At 46.1% G+C, this 23,446-nt stretch overlaps 1 protein-coding gene across 4 annotated transcripts in view; it reads right to left on the bottom strand.

The window, feature by feature from the left end:
* The window catches only part of SNX14 (sorting nexin 14), a 647,427-nt gene that overhangs the window by 594,152 nt on the left and 29,829 nt on the right, over positions 1 to 23,446 (bottom strand). For all 4 annotated transcript variants that reach the window (XM_078648164.1, XM_078648163.1, XM_078648162.1 and 1 more), the window contains exons 2-4: positions 2,946 to 3,066; positions 753 to 829; positions 579 to 657 (exon numbers count right to left, since the gene is read on the bottom strand). In XM_078648164.1, coding sequence (XP_078504290.1) covers positions 579 to 657; positions 753 to 829; positions 2,946 to 3,066 — 277 coding nt within the window. The remainder of the gene's footprint in view (positions 1 to 578; positions 658 to 752; positions 830 to 2,945; positions 3,067 to 23,446) is intronic.

Genomic DNA, 23,446 nt, shown 5'->3' on the forward strand with positions numbered 1-23,446 from the left:
CCTTTGTTCTGGGAATTTGCCCGCTAGATCACTCTCAATGAACTTCTAGGCCTACAGTTCCCATTTCTTTCAGAAATATTTTTAAGGACTGACCTTACTGTTATTTAAGGAAGCTTCAAGAAATAAATCTTTTATTGAAAAATAGTAGACAACCATCGACAGCAAAGACGGACATTTCACTTGCATGCAGTGCTATTTAAAACAGCATATAATCACGAATGCCAGCATTTTTTGTTCGATCGAATACATCCCTCAGAAAATACAAAATACCTCAATGTGAGAATGAAGTGGCCTTTCATTAGTTTTCCTGTCAAGGTAACCAAGTAACCTTCTCTCACTCAAATTCTTCGAAGTTATGGACATTTCTTCAGTTCCCTTACAATCAAAGATTCAACATTCATCTGAGAAGTTGAGATTTGGGATTGTTGGTGGGCTTTACAAGCCATTGGAAGAGTTTCCACTACTATCTGAAACCTCACCCCTGTATGAGGGCGTTCACTTCGAGGTCAGGACCGCTGAACTTTCTTTGAGATAAAAGTACATAGCGATTTGCATTCTATGGAATAAGATGAGAGTACCTCTGCAAGAGATGCATCCACCTTTGAAGGCACTTTCAGATCCAGCCAAGGCTGGTAGTTCTCCAGCAGCAACGTAGGCCTACAGTGTGCAAGAGAATAGAATGATATTAAATAACAACGCTGGTACAAAACAGATTGCAGGAGTACTTCAACAGGCGAATGACTAATACTTGCCTGTGCCTTTTGCATTTGTTGTTTCCACACACTGCGCAGCTGTGACCTTGAGGAAATAATTCTTGTATTTCGAGTTGCTGTAAAAGTGAAAATGCACAACTTTGATAGAGGCAGAGAGCGTACAACTTTAACAGACGCAAAGGACAAAATAAGCAAACATACATAAACGCCGGTGTCTGTCACTTTCTCCAGCTCCACAAGGGTAACTGCTGTTGACATAGGAAGGCTTTGAGAGAAGGGCAGGGGCAAAACAAAATCATAGCGGGGAAAGAGAGGGCAAACAACGAGTGGACGAATGGAAAAAGAGATAGAGAGATGCAAAGAAGAGAGCTGTCTAGTTTGAGCATTTTCTTTGGTCACAGCTACTTTTGATTCTCAGTTCAGCTATGACTCGGTTGCCAACACACGGGGCTTGGGTGTGACAAGTGGGGGATCACACATGTGGATAGACGGCCTAGGGTTTCATTCAGTGGGAACACACCAAAACATTCTGTAAGTATATTTAATAACATTTTACAAGTGCATTTAAAGAGGGCTGAATGAACAGGCCTATGGCAGGTCATTAAAGTGACATGGACCCTCACTTGATCCCTACTGTGCCATGGAAGCAAAACTACATGTTTTGTCAACAGCAACATGATCTATTTAGGTAAGCCAATGAAAAAGAGATTGATGCAACTAATTGAAAATGTAAATATCAAGACTTAGCTTCCAGAGAGAAAACGCTCAAGATATGTCCATATGAAATACATATATTCCTTGCAAACCAAAGGAACTTTGACATGCTGGACTTAAAAGCACATTGGTTTTCTTTTTTAATCACCCTCATTCTCTGCTTCCAAATGCATAGCTTCTTAGAACATGGATCTTGTGCTTTATTCATGCACCACAGTGGCAGTATATTTAGTCTACTGTCTCTAGTCTCTTGGAAATCCGACCTCCATAACTGGACTGCATAAGCGAGATAAGGCGTCACAAGTGATGTGTACAGAGATAACATAGTTATGTTTATAAATGTGGGGTGATATTAGTGGACCCAAGACTGATAAATTACAGTTTAAATAAAGAAAAGCAGTCAACTGAATGTCTGGCACTACCTCTACTACTCTAAATTAGTGTGCAAAGCAATGTGTCATGGGGGGATTGCATGTACCGTGCTAGGAAGGACAGAATCACTGCCGATAAAGTCAGTCCCGTTTGTCACAAAACATCAGTGATGAGAGAGGGTGATTGATTTAAGCTAAGATGTCCCTCAACACTCGAATGTCTCTGATACAAAGTAGCAACAAAAGAACCAAAAGTAGGTGGTGCTTTTTTCCCCGGGGTTTCCAGGGGAAAAAGGTTTGCTATTCAAACCCGTCTGGTTTGTTTACTGTGACTATTGTAAGAATAGGCTTGGCCGGGCCATCATTTATGCTAGCGTAATCTCATGTAATTTCTGACATTTGTGTACTATCACATCGTTTTGCATATTTGCTTGGGCATTTTGTAATTTCTGTAAAGGAAACTGCAAATATCATCCAAGCCTACATAAGGACATAAGGTCTTCCTGACCAATATGTGATGGCTTAAATCACATTGGACCCCTAGGATCTTGTTGGCTCTGCTAAAATGTCCTCAATACACATGTGTTCATTATAACAGAGCTATCAGTATGCCTAGACCCAAGGTACGGACTGGTCTTCTGACTGGAAGCTGACACATTGAAGATAATAGTCAATTTAATAGAACCATGAAGGCCCACTTCTTTGATTAGTCTTTTCTGTTGATCTTTCAAACTCTTTTGTGTGTGTTACACAAGAAGGAGTTAGCAACTACTCTTAGTATGGGGCACAATGATGCCCAAGGATGAGAGGCGCTTCACAAGTGAGTAAATTAATAAATAAATAAGACCAGTCTCATCTAGTACTTCACTAGCTTCCTGAACAGTTTTGCAATTTAAAATATGCTACAGATTAGAAGAGTTCAAAGTAAATTACATTTTTGCTCAGTTATTCAAGATCATATTATTAAAACATATTTCAAATAAGGCATTTGAAATGTAAAGCTTTTTGCCAAACACCATGGCAATGAAAACGCGATAAGCAACAAATCCATATTACTGTTCACAAAAAAGGCTGAATACAAAGACCTCATAAAGAAAATTATAGCAGGCCAATGGCAAGTCAATAAAGCTAAATTAGGGCTTTTTACCTTGGGTTTATATTGAAGCGTGAACAAAATATTTGGTAAAAGGGTATCTGGTCCAAGTGTACAGTAAAAGGTAACAACGCCAGCCACAAACGACCAGAAGATCATCAATACGTGCAGGTACCTAATAAGAGAGAAAGAAAACACAAAAGATATGAAGGTGGATACACTGCAAATTAGAGCACGCCGCATCTCTAGCAGATGAAGGTTTAAAAAATTGAAAGACTCATTAAGGGGAAAATGCTCATTATGTTGGTAAAGTGGCATCTTGATCTAGGAGTAGACAATACATTTGTTTTTTCATCATGGCTAAGTAAATACAAATTATGTACTAGAAAAGCAAAGTCACCAATTCTGGTTACGTTTAAGTGAAAACAACTCTTCATTTATTAATGTGGTTACACAGATGAGAAAGAAGGGGATTGTGATAAACTATTTGGTAGATAATTATTGTATGATGTCGAGAAACGAGTAACCGAATGGGTGTTGGAAAATTTATAGGGTGAGTGACTAGATGGATAAATGGCTGAGTAAGTGTGCGCACGGGGGGGGGGGTAGTTGTGGATGAAATGTGAGTGCATGTATTTAATGAGTCCATGGATGTATGTAGAGACCATTCTTATTCCAGTGCAAACCCTACAAAGGACTGGGGATAAACGTTCAAAGAGTGCAGCTATATGTCAAGTATTTTTACCATTATGTTTTTTGTATTATTTGCAATATGCCGTTGGCTCATTCAAAACAGGATGGACATCATATCGAGCCAAAGCATGAAGGGAACTCCACTCAAGAAGTCGGTGAAAAAGTACCCTTTAGGAATGCTGTGTTTAACATGGTGTGTTGTGTGTTATTGTTATGTATGGAGTGCACAATGCTTATATAAGGTCTTGCCTACAATTGAACCTGCCTGTAGCAAGGTGTAAAAAAGGCATATTCCTGACATTTCAATAAACCGTTTTTATATGTAAAAACCGTTTTGATGCTTTTGACGCAACATTCCAACCACATCCTTCCCAAACACTGATTTCTTTAACTGCTCCTTCCTACTCATTCTGTCAACTGCACAAGAGTGCAGTACCACAGGTTGTTACTATATGTCTTCATTGAAGTAAGCAAAGACTGTTCATTATCACAGTTCATAACCCGAGTTCTCTCTAAAGTCAGCTGAAAGGGTGCAATACCTCAAGTCGTTACTACAGGTAGGTCAGATCCCTTACAGGATGCAAGGGGCATGTAGGGGCTATTGGGCCACGACCTCCGGGGTTGAGGCCGTTTGATTCTGCTATCCTGGGACTAGTCTTAATATGGCTCTGCAAACTCGGACAAGTAAACCCTTACTGTACTTGACTAAGTGGTAGCGTGGCAAGAAGTCAATGGCCTCTCAGGAAGGTTAGTATGGGGGTAGTCAGATTCAAGAATCAATACCACCGCCCAGCGGCATAGTAAGATCAGTGCACAGAACAGTGCTTCGCTTTGTAGAAATGACAAGTACTTTATCACACAGAAAAGACAGAATTCCACTATACACTCAATAATGCACAAGTACCAGACACAGGGGTGCACGTCTTTGTGCTTTTAAGGGTGCATAAAATACATTTGAAGTCAGCAAAAGGGTGAAGCACTATATTAATTAACCAGATTCCATCGGACGTCAGAAGCCTAACCCATCCCTAATCAGGAGAAACAAGCATTGGCATAGCCGATAGGTCTCGCATTTGGGACCTTATACGTTTAGCCATGCATTTTTGACATTGCAAATAAGAAATGCCTTTTCGTTTTTAAAACAAATAAAAGGCATTGTCATTTACAATGCCAATAGCATAAACTTGCGTAAATGCGAGACCTAACGCATTGCAAATGCTTATTAGAAAATGTCGCAACGTTTCTGGCGAGCACGTTTGACACCCGAAAGTCTAACACCTTTCACCAGGTGACCACGAGGTAATCCCGCTGACTCCCACCTCCCTTATATTAATTACTTCAACTGGTCAGCCCAGGACATATCTTAAGATTGAAAATAAGGTTGCTTGACTTTTCTGATCCTGGCCGGCAAAGGGCGCACTCGGGTGGGCACAGAGGTCAGAGCAGGGCGCCCTGGAGTTGGTTGCCAGGGTGATGCCGCTGGTCCCCAGGGAGGTCCCTACCGGAAGAATTGGAGTCCCGGTCAGCGCTGGAGGTCATCGAACCGACTACGATGCATTAGGCTGTGGTCGAGGCAGAGGGGATTGTGCGGGCCTGAGGATTTCTTTGTGATTCATACCTCTGCTCCCAGCACGGGGGCAAAGATGGGGCGTGGAAAACCCCAGACCTGTTTCAGCACCGTCGAGAGGAGAGAAGGCCATGGAACATGGACACCAATGTGGGCGGGAGAGCGTGGTACGTAGGGTAGAGGAGAGTGGAGAAGGAGGAAAAAGTGACGAGTGTGAATGGGGAAAGAGTGAGAAAGGGTGTGAGAAAACATGAGAAAGTTGATGGAGAGGGGACATGGGAAGAAATGAGGGAGAGAGACCGCAGGGGCAAGGGAGAAAAGAGACGTTTACAAAGGTTTGAGACAGATGACATGAATGGGTGAAAGGAGGATGAGAGGAGCATTAGCGAGAGCTAATTGCATCGGGGAATGGATAATGTGACATCAAAAGAGGAAGATAGGAACTTGCAAGAGATAACACGAATGATGTAAAGAAGAGAAGGTCCTTGGATAGGAGAAGATGTGAAAAAATAAGAAAAACCGAAGGTTGAGGAGAAGACAGAGAGAAATTATAATTGGGAAGGCGGGAATGAGTGAGGGGAGTTTGAATCGATCGAGGACAGGAAGAAATGAGATAGAAAAGGGAAAGATAGGGTCTTGGAGAGAGAATGCAGCGGCAGGTAGAAAGAAGACTTGGAGGAGGGTAAAGAAAGGCATAGGCAGTCCTCCTCCCTGTCCCATTGTGGGTACCATTGTACATACCGCAGGCTGCAGGGCGGCTGCAGTACTGAGGCCCTCCAGCGCTCGCTGTACGACCGGCTCCTTATCACTGCTAAAACCCACACACACAGATAACAGAGCATGGCAAGAGGGGTGGGGGGCACCCGCCCACCGTGGGGGGGGGGGGGGCACCTGTTTTCCGCATGGGGTACTTAGAGGGATAATGCTTGTGCTGCTCAAAACCGTCTAAACCGGATGTAAACCACGGCTTGGCCTGCCCATATTGTCATTTTCATAATCCTATGAAACGACTGTGAAGGGACGACTTTGATAGGCAAGCTTATATTACCCACTATCCAGAGGTCAGTGCCCTGTAGGACTGGCAGCAAGCACAATGTAAAGCAATAAAAACAATGTATCATCACTCGAATAAGATTTCAAATCCATTCCCGGGCACATTGATCGCTTGAGTATAGATTAAGGGGCCCAGGAGAAGTGTTCGAGTTTATCCAGTATCGGCGAACCAGAGGCCACAGAGGAGCTTCAAAAACGGAACCGAAAAACCTAGTATGGGAACTAATGACCAGACTGAGGTTTTAAGGGGAAAGGGGAGTGAAAAGGATGAGGATACAAAAAGAGAAGAGAGAAAAGGATGAGGCAAGATGCAGGGGATGCAGAGAAAGCAAAAGCAGGGAAAAACAGACACACAGCGTTTCCCTTGCGGGCGCGAGCAGGGGCATCATCTGTTTGCAAGATGTTTGCAAACAGATGTAGGCAAAAACAACAGGTGATGGACAGAATGCAGAACATTGTCATACATTCACCCCAGTACAGAGATCTGGGTCTAAATCCATCGTTTTTTGGCACTCCTTGGATGCTTGATTCCGGTCCAGGAAAGACATGGCTTGGCAGTTCGGGCTGTACTGTTCCCATGAGGCACAGGGTCAAGGCTGATTTGCATATGGCCATGTCTGACCTGGGGTGGTGTGGAGTGCAATAAAACGATGGATTTATGCCCAGATCTCTGTACTGGGGTGAATGTATGACATTGTTCTGCATTCTGTCCATCAATTGTTGTTTTTGCATTTGCAAACAGATGTAGCCAAAGCTCGCTCCTGCAAGGGATACGCCAAACGTGCACGCGTGGCCATTGAAAGCAATTCAAAGCGTGCACGTTTTTGGGCGAAAAAGCGAATCGATTCCAAGAGGTCCCCTCCTATGCAGCGCATGCACGCAGCGTAGGCGAGACCAAAAACAATGGACTTTCCTCTTGCCTCTTATTTTGTCATCTTTAAAAGGTTGGCAGACCTGCACTGATATACTAATTGTGCAAGGAAAAGAAGTTTCAAGTTTTATATCTGTGCACAGTGCTTTTATCACAACATTGAGTAAAAACTCTAGTAAGGGTCATGGAAAAAGGTCCAGAGTGAATGGGAGGAAGACCATGCTTGCACGCTAATCCCCTTTACTGCATATACTAGCGCTGTAAGAATGCATGTAGGTCTATAAGTTGTGCTACAAGAATCTTTTTCTGCAAAATCACTGGCCCAGTCAAAACTGGTAGGGCATACATGCACTAATAATACTTTTTGAAAGACCAAACTTAAAGCTTAAATACAGAACGGAAACAGAATGGTAGATGTGAGCGGGGAAAATCTAGGCTGGGGCAGGCAGAAGCAGGCTTTTGCGTCTTTTATATTAAATCTGCATTCCCACAATCCTTTTGCACAATTATGAATCCCTTAGGTAATTTTCATTAGAAAAGAGAAAATTGACATGTGTTGTGCTAGATGGTGTGTGTGGGGGTCTTACTTTTAGAACAGCAGTCTAAAAATGCACCTTCATAAGAAGAACAAGTTGGTATTTTCTCTGGAGTCATGTCGACCTTGTGTGGCAGTGATCAAGGGGCCAATAATTACTAGAGGCCTTCTGAATATAGATCCAAAATCATTGTACACAGAAAAGCTTAATCGTAATCAAATTAGCATTTGAACAGCTCATTTATGTTTCAACCATTTTCCCCACATTTGTACAGAAAGGAATACCTATTACGTTGTGTGAGTTGCAGAAATTTGAATTTGTAATGTGAAATGGCTGTGCATTGTGTTGAATCAGAATCAATAAGTTGGAAATCAACACAAAAATCAATATAACAATATTGCATAGTTGTCTTTTATAAGTGCCCGTAATTATGCTCAAAATGAAACCAACCATTTGAGAAACCTATTGCCGGTGTTCAGCATGCCCAAGCTTCTGGCCAGTGCGAGCGCTTAGATCTTGGTTTCATTTCTATGAGCAGGCCACAACACAGCACTGTCTGGAAAGCAGCCACGCCAGAGTTCGTTTGCACACCCATAATGTCCTGGGATCTTTTCAACGTCATATATACTCACAAATGACATATTTCAAAGATTTCAGAGGACAGGTCAAAAGGGAATGACAGTGCACCTTCTATTTTCAATGCCACCCCTTGTCTGAAATGTTTTGAGGATATATCTCAAAATATAACATGGCTTAGTTGCTATAACTTTAGACGTTTCGCTATCTAGGGATGGGTTTAAAGCAGATTTGCTCAATACTCCGTGGCTTGATACAAACTGAAAAACCCTTCAAAAAACAAATGGCTGAATGGGGCTGACGTGGAGACCCCTGTTTGTGTCTTTTTGTGTGTTAATGAGCTCTTCCGCTCAGCTAAAGCTGTAGCATGGCCTGTTAAACAAGCACAATTCTGCTTTGGTCTTTTTCCATACAAAGCTAGAGCCAAAGAACACATCAAACGGGATGCAGACAGTGTGTTTACGCCTCAGTTAATAGCCTCAGGTGGATTTGTAAGGTTTAATCACTCAACCGTAGGTGTCAGATCTCCAGCATAAAACATACATTACATTTCCCATGGTCCTCTCTTAGCTGTAGTCTGTTATGGACGAGTGATTTAATTTTTTATTCCATGTCAGGACCGAGGTGAGAATTGTGTATATTTCTTCTTTATTCTTTCTCCAGCAGCATCCTTTAAGCAAGCAAAAAAAATACGTTTCCAAAGAACACTGGTAACGAGCACAACCAGTCCAGCCAATCCTCTGTCTTTTATCCCTTGAACAGGTACATGTACTTCCTGTTCCCCCCTCTTTCTTCGCTGATCCAGCAGGAGATAAGTACCTCTGAATCATTGCATTGCCCTTGAAATGGTTTATTCCTGAGTTTACTTCCCCACTGTATGTGATCTGACATTTTTAACGTTCTTTATTCCCCAGAATTTCGAACCGCAGGTTGAGCTGTCCTCAATCCATGTGTGGTTCCATTTAACAACGCAAGGCTGCATGCTCGCACAGTGCTATCCCCAGACCGCTAGAGGGTGCGCACTCCTCACTGCCCCGGTCCAGAATCACTCTTCCACCTGCACGTTGGGGCAGAGCCTGATCACACTACAGTCAATAGCAGCTCCGCAACCATCCGGCAGGAAACTGTCAGCAAGTGCTCAATAAGTAAATCTTACCACTCGGCGGTTGGCAGAAAATTTAGGAACCAACCCAAAAGGCCTGGAATTCCATGTCCCACCAGGGATCCCTATTGATTGTTCACAATCACCTATGTTTCACGGGATAGCCCAGGCTCAGCCGGTGTTGAAATAAGTGTGCTGCATATCACCATTACCCCCAATAGGACCACTGGTCCCCTGTGAAGCCCAGCAGTTCGCTATCATATATCCCCAGGGGGCCCAATTTTTGACTTGGTCCTCTGTTTGCTGTGCCTCGCTAATGCAGTGTCTTAAACTGGCACAGAATGAAGATGCAAGGGAGTAAGTCCTCATTCCACCAGAAGGAGGCAGTGAAAATCATCCCTTGGGATGATCATCTGGCAGAGGATGATCCTTCAAAAAAGACTTCTCTAGCATCTTGGTGCCTCTGGAGAGGAAATTACACCAATTGATAGCTAGCTGCCTAGAACGTTTCTGTTGGATGGAGGGTCATGCAGGTGCTGGTATCACTAGAACGTTTGAGGCCATCTTCAACAAAACCCAAGGCCATGTGCTCCTGTGACATCAACCCCGCTTGCGATGCCTTTGACCATTTAAAGAAGGTCTTCCTGGCAGGAGATAACTTCTCTGTAGAAAGGCAACCCAGCAGGGGCACAGAAACCCAGGGTAACTCAGGGATCTCGAACCCCTTCTTCTTCCCAGAATAACCTCAGTCCCAGAGTTAGGTCCCAGCTGATGACTCTCTTCCTGATTCCGATGGCAATCCAGACTCTTCCAGGTCCTCATGCCCCAGGTTGTATCCCTTTGATACCACTCTGGCAGATGTTGCCCCAAATGATAGCAACAGCACTCTCTCAAACATGCTTCATACCGAAGATATCTATCATCCTCGCTCCACAGAATGGGTCCTGGCAGAGAAGGTGGTGTCTTATGTGGCAGGCTGCCTTCGCAAACCATTGAGCAAGGTGGTCCATTACAGGCTGGGAGTTGAATGGCCTTGCCCCATCAAGGTGGAAAATGTGTCACTTACCCCAGAGACTGATGCCAAAATGGCTACTATTTTAGCCAAATAAATTAAAGACCCTGAGTACAGCATCAGTCCCTCGTGCCAGGATGAATTGATAGGTATGGTGGAACCCCTAACAAAAATTTAGGGTATCGTGGAAGAAGCCAAACAATCTGGGTCCCTCATTTCACCTGACAACTTGTCTGGTTGGGCCCAATGGGCCGTCATCTTCCTGGTGAACGCAATCTGTGTGATCGACAGAACGTCGCAGGTCCGCCCTCACATTAGGGGACTTGGCTTTATCGGAAGCAGGCACCATTGCTCTAAGGGGCCTCTTTGGAGATCCCTTTATAAAGGAATTGGACTTGTTTATATCCACTTTTACCGCCCTAGACAAGGCACAAGCATCCATAAAGGTCTTTGCCACTAAGGTTTTCCCTTGAGGCCAGCAGATGTAGGTGGTGCTTGGCTTAGAGTCCCTCCAAACATACTCCCCAATGAGGTCAATATATAACGAGGGGACAATAACAGGGTTAGGCAGGATTCAGAAACTTCTTCACTTCCAGAGTAGCATGAAGCTAGGGCGGCAACAGAGGCCTATCCAGAGGCATGCCCAATATAGGATAATACACCAGTAATTGTCTGCCTTTCACCCCGAGTACATATGGAGAGGCAGATTAGCAAAGGTTCTCTAAAGCTAGATGCAATTAACTTCAGGTGTAGTGGTACTCCAGTCTGTCATGGGTTTCTACATCGAGTTTCATGGCTCCTTCAATCAGGCCGTCCACCCATGGCCACATGTCTTTTCAAAGAGGAATCACTTCCAGTAAATCAAGAAGTAGCAGAACTATATTCATTTTTGCAATAGCAATGGTAGTTCTTTTAATTAATAGTAAATGATCAGAAGGTTGATTAGGACAAAAAAATGTTAACATCATGGTGGTTGTTGTGCAAAGAAAAAGAAGAAACAGGAAATACATACACATCTTCAAAGGTTAAGGTACATTGGGTTGGCTGGAATAGATGTTTACTCTTACTTGGGAGAGGTAGTTTCTGTTTTTTCTTTGTTATAAGATGCCGCTGGAGAAAGAACAAAGGAGAAAGATATGCATAATCCTTGACTCCAGGTCCTTAATACAACTGAAACTTTGCTTCACTGTAGCTAGAAAGTTTTCCATTAAACCCCTGATTTAAAAGGCCAAGAAATACAAGTATGAAATATGCTCGCATATAAGCATGGGCGGATTTTGCGGATCCACGATTCGCGAATTTGCGGATTCACGGATCGTGGATCCGCAAAATCCGCGGATCGGCGGATTTGGGGGCGGGGCTTCCTCGAGTGTGTGGGCGGGGCCAAACGGACGGGGCTTCCATGCGAGCGCGCATGCCGCTTGTGTGTATAATAGGTCAGAGACCGATCAGAGCAGCAGATTAAGAGACAGAAGCCCGGGCGGGGCCAAACGGACGGGGCTTCCATGCGAGCGCACATGGCGCTTGTGTGTATAAAAGGTCAGAGACCGATCAGAGCAGCAGATTAAGAGACAGACTCGTGCTCGACACACCTGCCCAGCCTCCACAACGCTCACGATTATTTTTGGGCTGATGAATGAGTCACTGAATTTAAGCTTCAACTAGGGCACATGCGTTATTGATATCTGCAAGTGTTTCCTGTTGAGGTTTATTTTTTGTGCCAGGACCGTCGTGCCAGAATGAACCCTGCCCTTCATATTTATTCAAGAAGACACCACCGTTTTTCCCCATGTAAATAATTTACGATGGCGCCGGCAAGCTGCCAGCGCCATCCTGCAAAAGTTACTTAATTAGCTTCAACAGGAAGCTCCAACTGATAAAATAAAGCAGGGGCTCGAGCCCCTGCTTTATCTTATCTGTTAGAGCTTCCTGTTGAAGCTAATTAAGTAACCATTTGAGGATGGCGCTGGCAGCTTGCCGGCGCCATCGTAAATTAGGCATTAGGCTTGAACTTTTGACCGCAAAATCCGCTCCGATCGCGGATTGCGGATTTTCGGTGAATTCGCGAGAGTTCGCGGACCGCGGATTCACCGAAAATCCGCAAAATCTGCGATCGGAGCGGATTTTGCGCTCATGCTTACTCGCATAGGATTAGTCCTGGTGTTTTTTGAAAATACTTTTAACATTTAAAAGAAAAATCTTTTTTTATTGATTTTAATAGTTATGGTACGCGACATCATGACAGTTAATACAAACAATAGCTTACAAAATGACATCTGAGAAGAGAAACCCCATCAGATGGAAAGCAGGGAAGTCACTGCACTAAGTATCGCAACTCCCTCCTGCGTCCCCTGCTTAGCGGTGAGCTGGAGTCCCAGCAAGCTTACCCCAGAATCCCATGAGGCATTGGCAAGCCTTGCTCCCTCTGTTACTAACGCATTGGTTTGGTTTTCCATTAAAGACATTTGAGCGAAAACGATACATTTGTTTCCAGTTATTTGGTCCCAATCATCATGTTGCACCTGCCCTGTCTGGTAGGTCAAATCGAGTATATTAAAAAGTGTTTTCTTCAAGGGTTCAAGAACCTTCCAAGCGGCCATGTGCCCACATGATCTATCTACATCAGTTGAGCCTTCGAGAGGGTATATAAACCCCGTCCAACCCGGAGTCGTGGCTTGGCCCCGCTCCCTGCAGAACAAGCTTCACCCTACCCACTCATCTGAAGAATCCTTCCGGAACCAAGAAGTGCTCCAGTCTCCTTCAAGTCCAAGTGAACAGATGTTTCCCATGACTCCAGCCCTCTTGACGTCTTACTCATCTCTCCTTCCTGCACAGCTACTCCGGATCCCCTGTGAATCCCCGAGTCAAAGCCTCGAGATTTTCTTCAAACTTCAGTCAAGTGGAAGAACTAGGCTAAGTACTTGATATCACTTTAGTGTGCACACCTCCTATAGTAGTAAGGAGGAAAGAGTATCAGCATCTTCAAAGACTATAAACATTTCCTCTATGCCCGCTCTGTGATTTTCTCAAGCACTTCTTGTGCGTTTATACTCCGGACCCTTCTTGCAACCTAGGACCTAGAACTGTGATCACGCAAGGACTAAAGATTAGCTCTGCGCTTCTCTGATAAACAGTAGTGCAATGAGAAAGCAGTTCAGAGTGCTTGAAACAGGTATGAACCTTGTACCTAAACCTGTGTTTCGTCTTTCATCCTTGAGAGTGCAAGTAACTTCAACCTGTGTTCAGAGTTTGATCCTTGGGAATGCAAGTAACTCCAACCTGTGTTCTGAGTTTATCTTTGGGAGCGTCACACTCCAATCTGTAATTTTGATTATTCTGCTCTCATGCAGTGCTGCTGATGAAACCTGTAAGTGTACGTCACAGAAGTCAATGCACGTCATTGTATATAGAGGCCTGTTAGTGTCCTGATAGTAACTGCGTCCTTTTGTTATTTGCAATGTGTCTTCCAGAAGAGGAGAGAAGCGAGCCAGCCGGTCAGCCATTGAAATTGGGCCACCAAATAATAAAACTCAAAGTTAGGCGCTTGGGCCCCCATCAGGAGGGAGCTGCACTTTATGCCAAATAGCATGGCGAGCAATGTGTCATGGTCTCCCAAACAATTCCAAAAGAGCACTATTTGGAGGTTAGAGAAATAGTAGAACATCTGTGGAAGCATCACCAACTTCAAGATTGGAATGCGGCCCGAATGGGTAAAGGGACTGACTGCCATAAACAAGTGCAAAGGCAAATCAACAACTTTCAAGGAATTCAATAAATAAATAAAACAAAAACACAGTTGACAAGTTCATCAGCTGCAAAAAATAAATAGTGTATTTAACTGGGTATGACTAAGAAACTGTCAACTGCAGCAGTATCTTAAACAATGTAGCATCTAGTAAGCAAGAAGTAAAGGACCTAAAGGGATAGAGCAATGTGGAGAAGGAGGATTGGCACCCAAAACACTAAAACCCAACATTTATATACCACTTGCCAGAGAGGACTAACACACCTTGGATACTTAAAATGTTTTGAAATAGAAACAAAATCACATATAGGAGAAGACGAAGATCAATAAGTTTAAGACCTCATCTTTATGTGTTCAAATGATGGACTTGCCACATAGGTTTATTACCAACAGTAGCTGACTTCGTCACACAAAGACTTAATAACCAAATTACTCAGGTTTTTACTGTAGTAATTATGGGAAAAGAGACCCATTAATGCATACTGCTCTTGCAATGTCCAATTTGGGGACTGTCCAAAAAATTTGTAAAGAGATTCTGATACCAATCAAATTCATTATGGATAGAAAGCTTACAGGAATATGGAAAGATTAAGTTCTGATTGATAACGGTTGACAAAGATGGAATGTGTGGTTTAAATGTCCCGAAAATATATTGATGACTCAAGAAACTACATGAATCACCATAGTAAAATGGTGGTGAAAACGAGTGCCTTAATATTCAGAGGAGGAAAATGTGGTACAACATGTGCAAAAAGGTAGAAGAAAAGAACAGGAAATATACAAAAATACATAGGATTATCTATACATAAATAATTAAAAACAAAACTATATGCAATTTCTTTCTAAGGTCTCACTTCACTGATTTCCATAGTGAAAGCCATTGGTAATTGTAGGAAAGAGACAATTTTTAGGTTTCGCTTGTGCGGTGCTTGAGAAAAACACTGATTTTAATATAAACTTAAAAAGGGACTTGCATCCCGCATCCTCTCCTTACTGGCTTCTCATTGGTTCCTCTGCATGCCACTTACTTTGCTTCCATTTCTATTGGCTGTAGAATATTTTCCTGCATTTACCAAAGCTTGTTACTCGCCTGCTTCTTTTATCAGTTTCCAGTCCCAAAAACACTGTTAATATCCACTTTGGTGGAACTATATTTTCATAAAGTTTTGCCTTTTACTCTTGCAGCATTTTTATATAAAAATGTATCACCCAGAGAGATTAAGTGATTTGCATAGAAACAAAGGATGTTGTGCGGCGCTACCGAGACTCGAACCGGGATCCCCAGCTCTCGAGTCAGCAAGTATGGCCGCTGCGCCACCTTGTTATCTGTCAGGGTGCCCTTGCCTTCTCCCGGAAGATGATTGATGAATACAGCTCTTTCTACATTGCACAGGTGAAACCGATGCATTACCAATGCTTGTTTTCATGGTCACCCTCACTTTTTGCCACTGGTACGGATATTTTTCAACTGATGTGCCCTGGGTCCCTGCTAACCAGGCCCAAGTGCCAGTGCTCTTTCCCTAAAACAAGGTAAAAAGGGTCTAATCGTAAACAATTGGCACATACTTAAGCACCCTTGTAAGTCCCTAGTAAGTAGTACTTCTGGTATCTAGGTCATGGGTACTAAAGAGGATCCCTAAGGGCTGCAGCATGTATTATGCGACCCTAAGTGACCCCCATACAAATTGCATGCAGGCTGTCATTGCAGGCTGTGTGTCATGGTGCAAACCATGAGTATAAACATGACATAGCACTCTCACTGTGTGCCATGCCAAAGACACTGCATGTAAAGTCTGTGAGTCACCCCCAGGCAGGGTGCATTATATGACTTGTGAGGACATATCTGCATGAGTAGCTATGCCCCTGTGCAGTCTAGTTCAATTACTGACTTCTACAATTATTAAAGGAAGTCATCTTAAGTAGATGTACTGTGCAATGGTCATTACGAGTTCCCCAGCTCCATGATGGCTTTAAAGAAACCTATGGTGTTTGGTTTCAAACACCTTGTCTTAATAAATCTCTACTGTTGACAGTACTAGATTTATTATGACGTGCACCCACAGCGTACCTTAAAGGTGCCCCCTGAAAAACCTACCAGTATCTAGTGTGCTGGCTGACTGGTATCGTCCAGCTTGTCACCACAGACAAGCTTGTGACCCCCTGCAGGTGAAAGCCCACGCTCTCGGAGGCCGAAACAATACCTGCTCCAGAGGAGGGTGTTCTCACCTCCTCCAGCAGGATGGCTAGTGATTTGGCATATCAAGGCCAGGGACTTCAAAGCCTTGGTTGCCTTTGATTTACGACCCCGACTTTCCCCAGGCCTGGGAGATGCCACCCCCTGCCTCAGGCCCATTTGGCACAAGGACAGGGGGCAAATTAGCTATGCAAGTAGGCGGGCTGCACTTCCAGGCTAGTCAGACCCCTAAGGTGGGCTACCTGATGTGCTCCAGGAAAGAAGGGTTCAACCATCTTATTTTCTGTGGAATTAGGAACACTGGGACAGGGTTATGCCAAGTCCCTACAGGAAGTGGCCATATAGTGGGTGTAGTGACCCCAAGGGTAAGTAGCCCATTGGCTACTACCCTTCACTCCCCTTAATGCCCCTAAATATAGTATTTAGGTGGCCCCAACACCAGGAAGTCAGATTCTTCTGCCTGAAAAAAGAAGGACAAAGAAGAGCTGAAGACGCGAGAACCACAGACTAGCTGTGGACTTTGGAGCCAAACCGTGCCTGCTACTGTGCCAAGATTTCAAAAATCTGACTCGTCCTGCAGCGGTGCATCCTCCCAGAGCCTTGTAGGCCTGCCAGCACATCGCCAACCAGCGGGCATCTCCTTGAATTGGAGGAGCCACTTGCCTGCAGAGACCAACTGCAACATCCAGTCCGCCGATCTGCTGACCACCGGGTCCACAAGCACAGCTGCAGACCAGGAGAAGGTTACTAAAGCTCCCTGGGGTCAGTCTTGTTTCTCCAGCGAGTTCCGAGATGCTAGACCCACTAGAAGCCCTCTAGCACCAATACTCAGGGTACCAGAGCACTTGCAACAGCCAAGGCTTGTTAAGTGTCCAGTCCAGACAGCAACTCTACCAAGACAGACCTACTGACATGGGATGTCAGCATCAGAGAAGCCATCATCAAGAGTGGCCCTGTTGCTCCTCTGATTTGCCCCTATTACCAGGTAGACCTAAAAAGCAAGAGTCTCCTAAGCAATCAATCAATCAATCAATCAACCATGAGTTTGTTGAGCACGACTACTCACCCGTTAGGGTCTTAAGGCGCTGGGGAGGAGGGGAAGTGCAGTTTCCAGTCCATCAGGGAGGAGGTCTGTCGAAGAGCCATGTTTTGAGGTTTTTCGTGAAGACAGGGAGTGATGTCTGTCTGAGGTGGAGCAGTAGGGTGTTCCAGGCTCTGGCCACGAGGAAGGAGAAGGAGCAGCCTCCCGATCTGGATTTTCTGGTGCGGGGGGACACGGCGTAGGAGAGCTGGGCTGATCATAGGGTCCTTTGGGGTGCGTGCAGGTCCGGTGTTGAGGAGGGCTTTGTGTGTGTGAGAATCTTGAAGGAGATTCTAGCCTCGACGGGGAGCCAGTGGAGTGTGTGCAGGTGCTGGGAGATGTGGCAGTGTCTTGGCAGGTTGAGGGCGAGTCTTGCGGCGGCATTCTGGATGTTTTGTAGCATGCGGGTGAGGTTTTTGTTAATTCCAGCATAGAGTACATTGCCGTAGTCAAGACTGCTGGGTACGAGGGCGTGAGTGACGGTCTTTCTGTGTTCAAGTGGGATCCATTTGAAATCTTGCGTTGGAGGCAGAGGGTGTGGAAGCAGGAGGATGCGACCGAGTTGATCTGGCGGTCCATTTTGAGTTCCGAGTCCAGGATGATTCCAAGGTTGCGTGCGTGGTCCGTCGGGATGGGCGGGCTTCAGAGGACGGGGGCCACCAGGTGTCGTTCCAGGCGTCGGAGTGTGTGCCCATGATGAGTACTTCTGTTTTGTCCGTGTGGAGTTGTAGGCAGCTGCTTTTCATCCATTTGGCGACTACTTCCATGCCTTCTTGAAAGTTGTGTTTGGCTGCGTTGGGTTTGTTGGAGAGGGCAAGGATGAGTTGGGTGTCGTCTGCGTATGAGACAATGTTGAGTCAGTGTGTTCCGACGATGGGGGCCGAGAGGAGCCATGTAGACGTTGAACAGCGTGGGGCTGAGGAAAGGTCCCTGGGGGACTCCGTAGGTGGTTGGTGTAGGGTCCGAGAGAAAAGGAGGGAGTCTGACCCGCTGCATTCTGCCGGAGAGAGGAAAGAGTGGATCCAGTCGAGGGCCTTGCCCCAGATCCCTGGGTCGTGAAGTCTGCGTGTTCGGGTGCGGTGAGAGACTGCGTCGAAGGCCGCTGAGAGGTCGAGGTGGATGAGGGCTACTGTCTCCTCTGTCCAGGATGGGGCGGATGTCATCTGTAGCGGTGAGGAGGGCGGTTTCTGTGCTGTGGTTTTTTCTGAAGCCTGATTGGGAAGGGTCGAGGATGATGTGTTCTTCGACGAAGGTGGCGAGTTGGCTGTTTTCTCGATGACTTTCGCTGGGAACAGGAACATGGGTCTGTAGTTTTTGAGGTTGGTGGGGTCCACTGAGGGCTTCTTCAGGAGGGGGTTGATCTTGGTGTGCTTCCAATCGTCGGGGAAGGAGGCGTTTGCAAGGGAGCGGTTGATGGTGTGGCGAAGCATGGGTGCGATGTTGTCGGCGGCTCTGTTGAAGATGTGGGTTGGGCAGGGGTCCGTGGGAGCCCCGGAGTGGACTGACTTTATGGTCTTCAGCGGGTCTTCGGTGGTGATGGCTGTCCATTGTTGGCTTCAGGGTGTTGGGGGTGGTTGGTGAGGGTTCAGTATGATGGCTGTCTTCGTCGAAGTTGTCGTAATTGTTCTTGATTTAGAGGTGGAAGAAGGTACTGAGTTTGTCGCAGAGGTCTTGAGATGGAGGGATGTCAGTAGACTCGCTGGTGGGTTGGACGAACTCCTTGATGATGCTAAAGAGCTCTTTGCTGTTGTGCTCGTGTGTGGAGATTCTATCTTCAATCACCGTTTTTCCCATATTTCTGATGAGTTGGTGGTGGGCGGAGGTGGCGGCTCTGAAGTTGTGGGCTTCTGTGGATTTGGAGTTTCTCCAGGTCTTTTCGAGGTGGCGGCATGTGCATCTGGACTCTCGAAGTTCGGTGGTAAAACATCTGGCTTTCTTACCACGTGTGTTGTTCTTCTTGAGGGGGTTATGCTGTTGGCGCTGTCAGAGATCTATCTGTGCAGAGCTCGGGCTTCGGTGTTGGGGTCGTCTTCCGCAATGGTTGGGGTGGAGTTACCGAGAGGCGGTGAGCTGGTCGTCGGTGATTTTGGTCTAGTTTTGGGGTCCGTGGATGGTGGGTGTTCTGAAGGAGAAGTGGACGTATCGATGGTCTGTACACAGGAGTTCAGTGGTGTGGCTGAAAGTGATGGAGTTGTCTGTTGTGAAGAGGGAGGTGGTCGAGGGTGTGTTCTGCTGAGTGTGTTGGTTCGGTCACGATCTGGCGGAGTCCATCGTTGTAGAGGTTGTCCAGGAGGGATGTAGTGTTGGGGTCTAGTTGATTGTCGAGGTGGAAGTTGAGGTCTCCCAGCAAGGTGTAGCTGGTAGATGCGATGGTTTGCAGTGAGATGATGTCTGTGATGGAGTTGGTGAATGGTCTGCAGGGTCCGGGGGGTCAGTAGATGAGGATTCCTCGGAGGGTGGTGGTGGGGCTGGCCTGTATCTTAAAGTGTAGGTGTTCCATCAGGTCTGTGGGCTCGTCAGGGTGTGCTTAGCCGTAGGATGGATTTGTGGACGATGGCGATTCCTCCTCCAGGGCGGCTGGGGCAGTCCTTCCGGGAGATCTTGTATCCTTGGGGAATGGCGATGGGGATGTCCGGTCCCGAGGTGATGTTGGCCCGGGTTTCGGTGAAGAATGCGACGTCCAGGGTGGTGGTGTCAAGGAGGTCCCAGATGTCGGTGGCATGTTTGTGGAGGGATCTACGTTGAGGGGAATGCATTGCAGGGTCTTCGGTGCGGTTGTGTTCTTGCGGGCGGATTGTGCTGGATCTGTGGTCTTGACGGTGCTGCTGGTCTGCCGGCAGCGGTGACAGCTGAAGGGTCCGTGGTTGTAGGCTGGTGAGGCCAACTTGCAGTTGTTGTTGCGCCTGGGTTGAGTGCGTGGAGTGCAGCTGAGTTGTAGCGTTGGTGGTGCGGAGGTCGAGGGTTCCTAGCGCTGGTTGTGTTGGGTCGCAGACGGGCGCAGACGGACTTGCCTTTGGTGCGCCTTCGCCATTAAGTAGGGGTCGGGGAGGGCTGGACAGCTGGGAGGCAGGGAGGGGAACTGGCTCAGGCTGCTCACGCGGGGGGAGGAGGTAGGGGCAGCAGCGGTGGGAAAAACAGGCAGGAGGTGCAGGAAAGGGAGAGAAAAAACTGCACAAAATAAGGAAAAAAGGAAGAGGATAGAAAAATGAAAAAGTGAAGAAAAGTGATAGAAAGAGAATAAAGGGGGAAAAAAATAATGGGTGAACAACGAGGAGACGGAGCAGAAAGGAGATGATAAAGGGAGCAGAAAGCGGAGCGAGAGAAGGAGTCAGAGGTCCACTGGACCAGCAGGTCTGAGGCGCAGGTATAACCTGCAGGTGGAGGAGGGCCTCGAACACCAACACCACGGGAGTGCAGGGGCTCAGGAGGGCCTCACTCAATGGTGGAGCTGTGAGGGTGGGAGAGCAGTTTCACTGACAAGAGTCAGTCTTTCAAGCAACCTCCCGGACAAAAAAACTCTGATGGTGCCCCCTTGCTCCAGAGACCCTCAAGTGCCAAGCCCCTTTTGGGTATTGCCGGACTGGTCACCTAGTCCCCACTTGCAGCCATTTTCTTGTTACAGGTTTCCCCATTGACTTCAGCTGTAGCATTAGAGGCTACCCTTGTGACCAGCACCTCTGCATCAGGACACAACAGGGCAGTTCAACCAAAACTGTTGGTGGGTCTAAGGACCTTGGCCCCTACTTACCCTTAGTCCAGAAGAATAACCCTGCCACCCAATTGCAAGTACACCTAAGCAGTGTATGTTTCTCCCATAGGATAACACTACCGAGTTAGAGGCTCATGCCTCAAATCAGACATCTGTATTTACGGTGTTTTTGAAAAAAAATCGCTAACTCAAAAAGTACTTACCAGATCCAGAGGATCTTGGTGCCCAAATTAATATAAAATATATATTATTTTTCTAAATTGGTCTTGAGTTCTTCTTCAGTGTGTGTCTCATTTATTGACTCTGTCTGCACAACAAATGCTTAACACTACCCTCAGCTAAGTCTAAACTGCTCGCCCACACTACCACAAAGAGAGCATTTGGGAATATTAATTTAAGCCCTATTAGCCAATACATGTTGTTTGGACTTTCTATATAGAGTACCTGAATTTGATCCACTACATAAAAAGTCAGCTTCTACAGTACTGATGTTCTATTTCTTTTAGTGATAAGGCTATGTTAGGACTCTTATTTAAAGAAAGTAGCTGAGCGTAGAGGAGACTAGGAAAAGAAATAGAGCGGATGAGGAAACTATAAGAAGGTGGCAGGATCAGTGCGAATGTTCAAGTCAGTACATTTACATTTTTGTTTAATTTCTCTCAGGATCATGAAGATGGAGTAAAAAAATAAATAAATAAACAGCCAAATTGCTATTCCCCCACATATATCGCTAACTATAAACGGATAGCCTACTTCCTTAATGGCACAGGGCAATAAATAATAATTTGGGAAACAAAGGTGAGACAAGAATTTCGAAAAGTTGAAATGACTGAAAGGTAAGATACAGATTTCTAACCAATCACAAACCGACTAAGACTCATAATGCAACTTGAATCTGGAATTAAATGCCTCTTTTCGCATTATCACGCCCAAAGTTTTGGACTAATGCTGCTGGTTTTTCGACTCCGAGAGAAAAACGGAGTCCTGCTAAACACACCTCCGTGCCAGTGCCCTGACCTTCAAACTGGCATAAGTTAACTTACTTAGAAGTCCCCAGTACATGGAGGTACCCAGGGCCTGTAAGTGTTCCTTGGGGCTGCAACACTTATTAGAACATTGGAATGTGGAGCACTCCATTGCAGACAATAGAGTGCTCCGTGCTTCTAGGGGCCGGTAAAAACCCGCAGAGCAACATTCCAATGTTGTTTAACAAAGGCCTCTCGGAGCCCTAGGGGATTTCAATCCCCTCAGGCTCCGAGATGCCTTTGTTTAATTTGTTAGAACATTCTGCCCTCTAGTGGCAGAATGTTCTAATAGCCTTATAGCCCTTCGTAGCTGGGCTATACCGGCTATTAAAGTCCCACTCCCTTGTTAAAGGCCCTCGCCGAATAGCCAGTATAGCCTGATACGGCGGGCTATAAGGCTATATTTTGTCACCACAAGTGTGATAAAGTAAAAAATGTCTCAGCCTGCCACTACAGATTGGTAGAACAGTTTTAAACTACTAAGTCAACTTTGTCATTAAAACTAATGTCAAAGTCGAGGCCTTCCTTTTTAGGTCTCGCCTAGGGACGCAGTGCGAAGCGCTGTCGCTAGTGAGATCTATTGTTGCCGACTTGAGTTCGGAAGGGGTACAGGTCATGTGCACTTTCCCCAGACAGCTGATGTGCATGCTCACGGTGTCTCTTTTCTAGCAATGTGAGCTTGCGTCCAGACAGCAGATGTAAACGCTCATGGCACTTCGAGCACCACGCACGCTGTTTCTTTTTGCGGCCGGGCAGCAGTTGTGCACTCTCACGGCGTCTTGCTCCCTGCCCTCCCGCGTCTCATCCGCCTTGTTTAATTCTACTACGAAGGCTGTTCTGCGCTCCATGCCGACTTGTGCCCCAGTCCCGCCTCTTGGGTTACGTGTGCTTCAGGTCCCGCAATCCTGCTTACAAGCAGTGCTGTGGGCTACGATCAGTGTTTTGTCTCCCGATCCTATTTCTTGGTTTACTAGCGCTGGAGGACCCGCGCGCCTGACTACATGTACTGGCGTGTGCCCCGATCCGGCCTCCCTGTGGCTCTGACAACTGAGACGCACTGGGTGTGCTCTCTCATGAAGCAGCGCAAGCCAGACGACTGTGTGCCTCAACCCCAGCCCGAGAAGCCTCACTGCGACGTCCACGCCCCCTCAGCTAGGCTGCAGGAGAAGGACAACATACAGCAATGCTGGCCCTGTGACTAAGGACTGCCGACACCTCACCGGACCCGGACGAGGTATTTTGCAAATTCAGTAGACGCGGGCGAGCCCGAATCTTGTAGCGCCTTGCTCCAGCTCTGTGGGTGCATGTAGAAGTACTTTGGTGATTACCTGGGATTGGAGCAGACCTTGTAGTAATGCAGAACTCACCGCAGCCTGCTGTCCTGAATCCCT

This window comes from Lissotriton helveticus, chromosome 6, assembly GCF_964261635.1.
Source record: "Lissotriton helveticus chromosome 6, aLisHel1.1, whole genome shotgun sequence".
Lineage (NCBI taxonomy): Eukaryota > Metazoa > Chordata > Amphibia > Caudata > Salamandridae > Lissotriton > Lissotriton helveticus.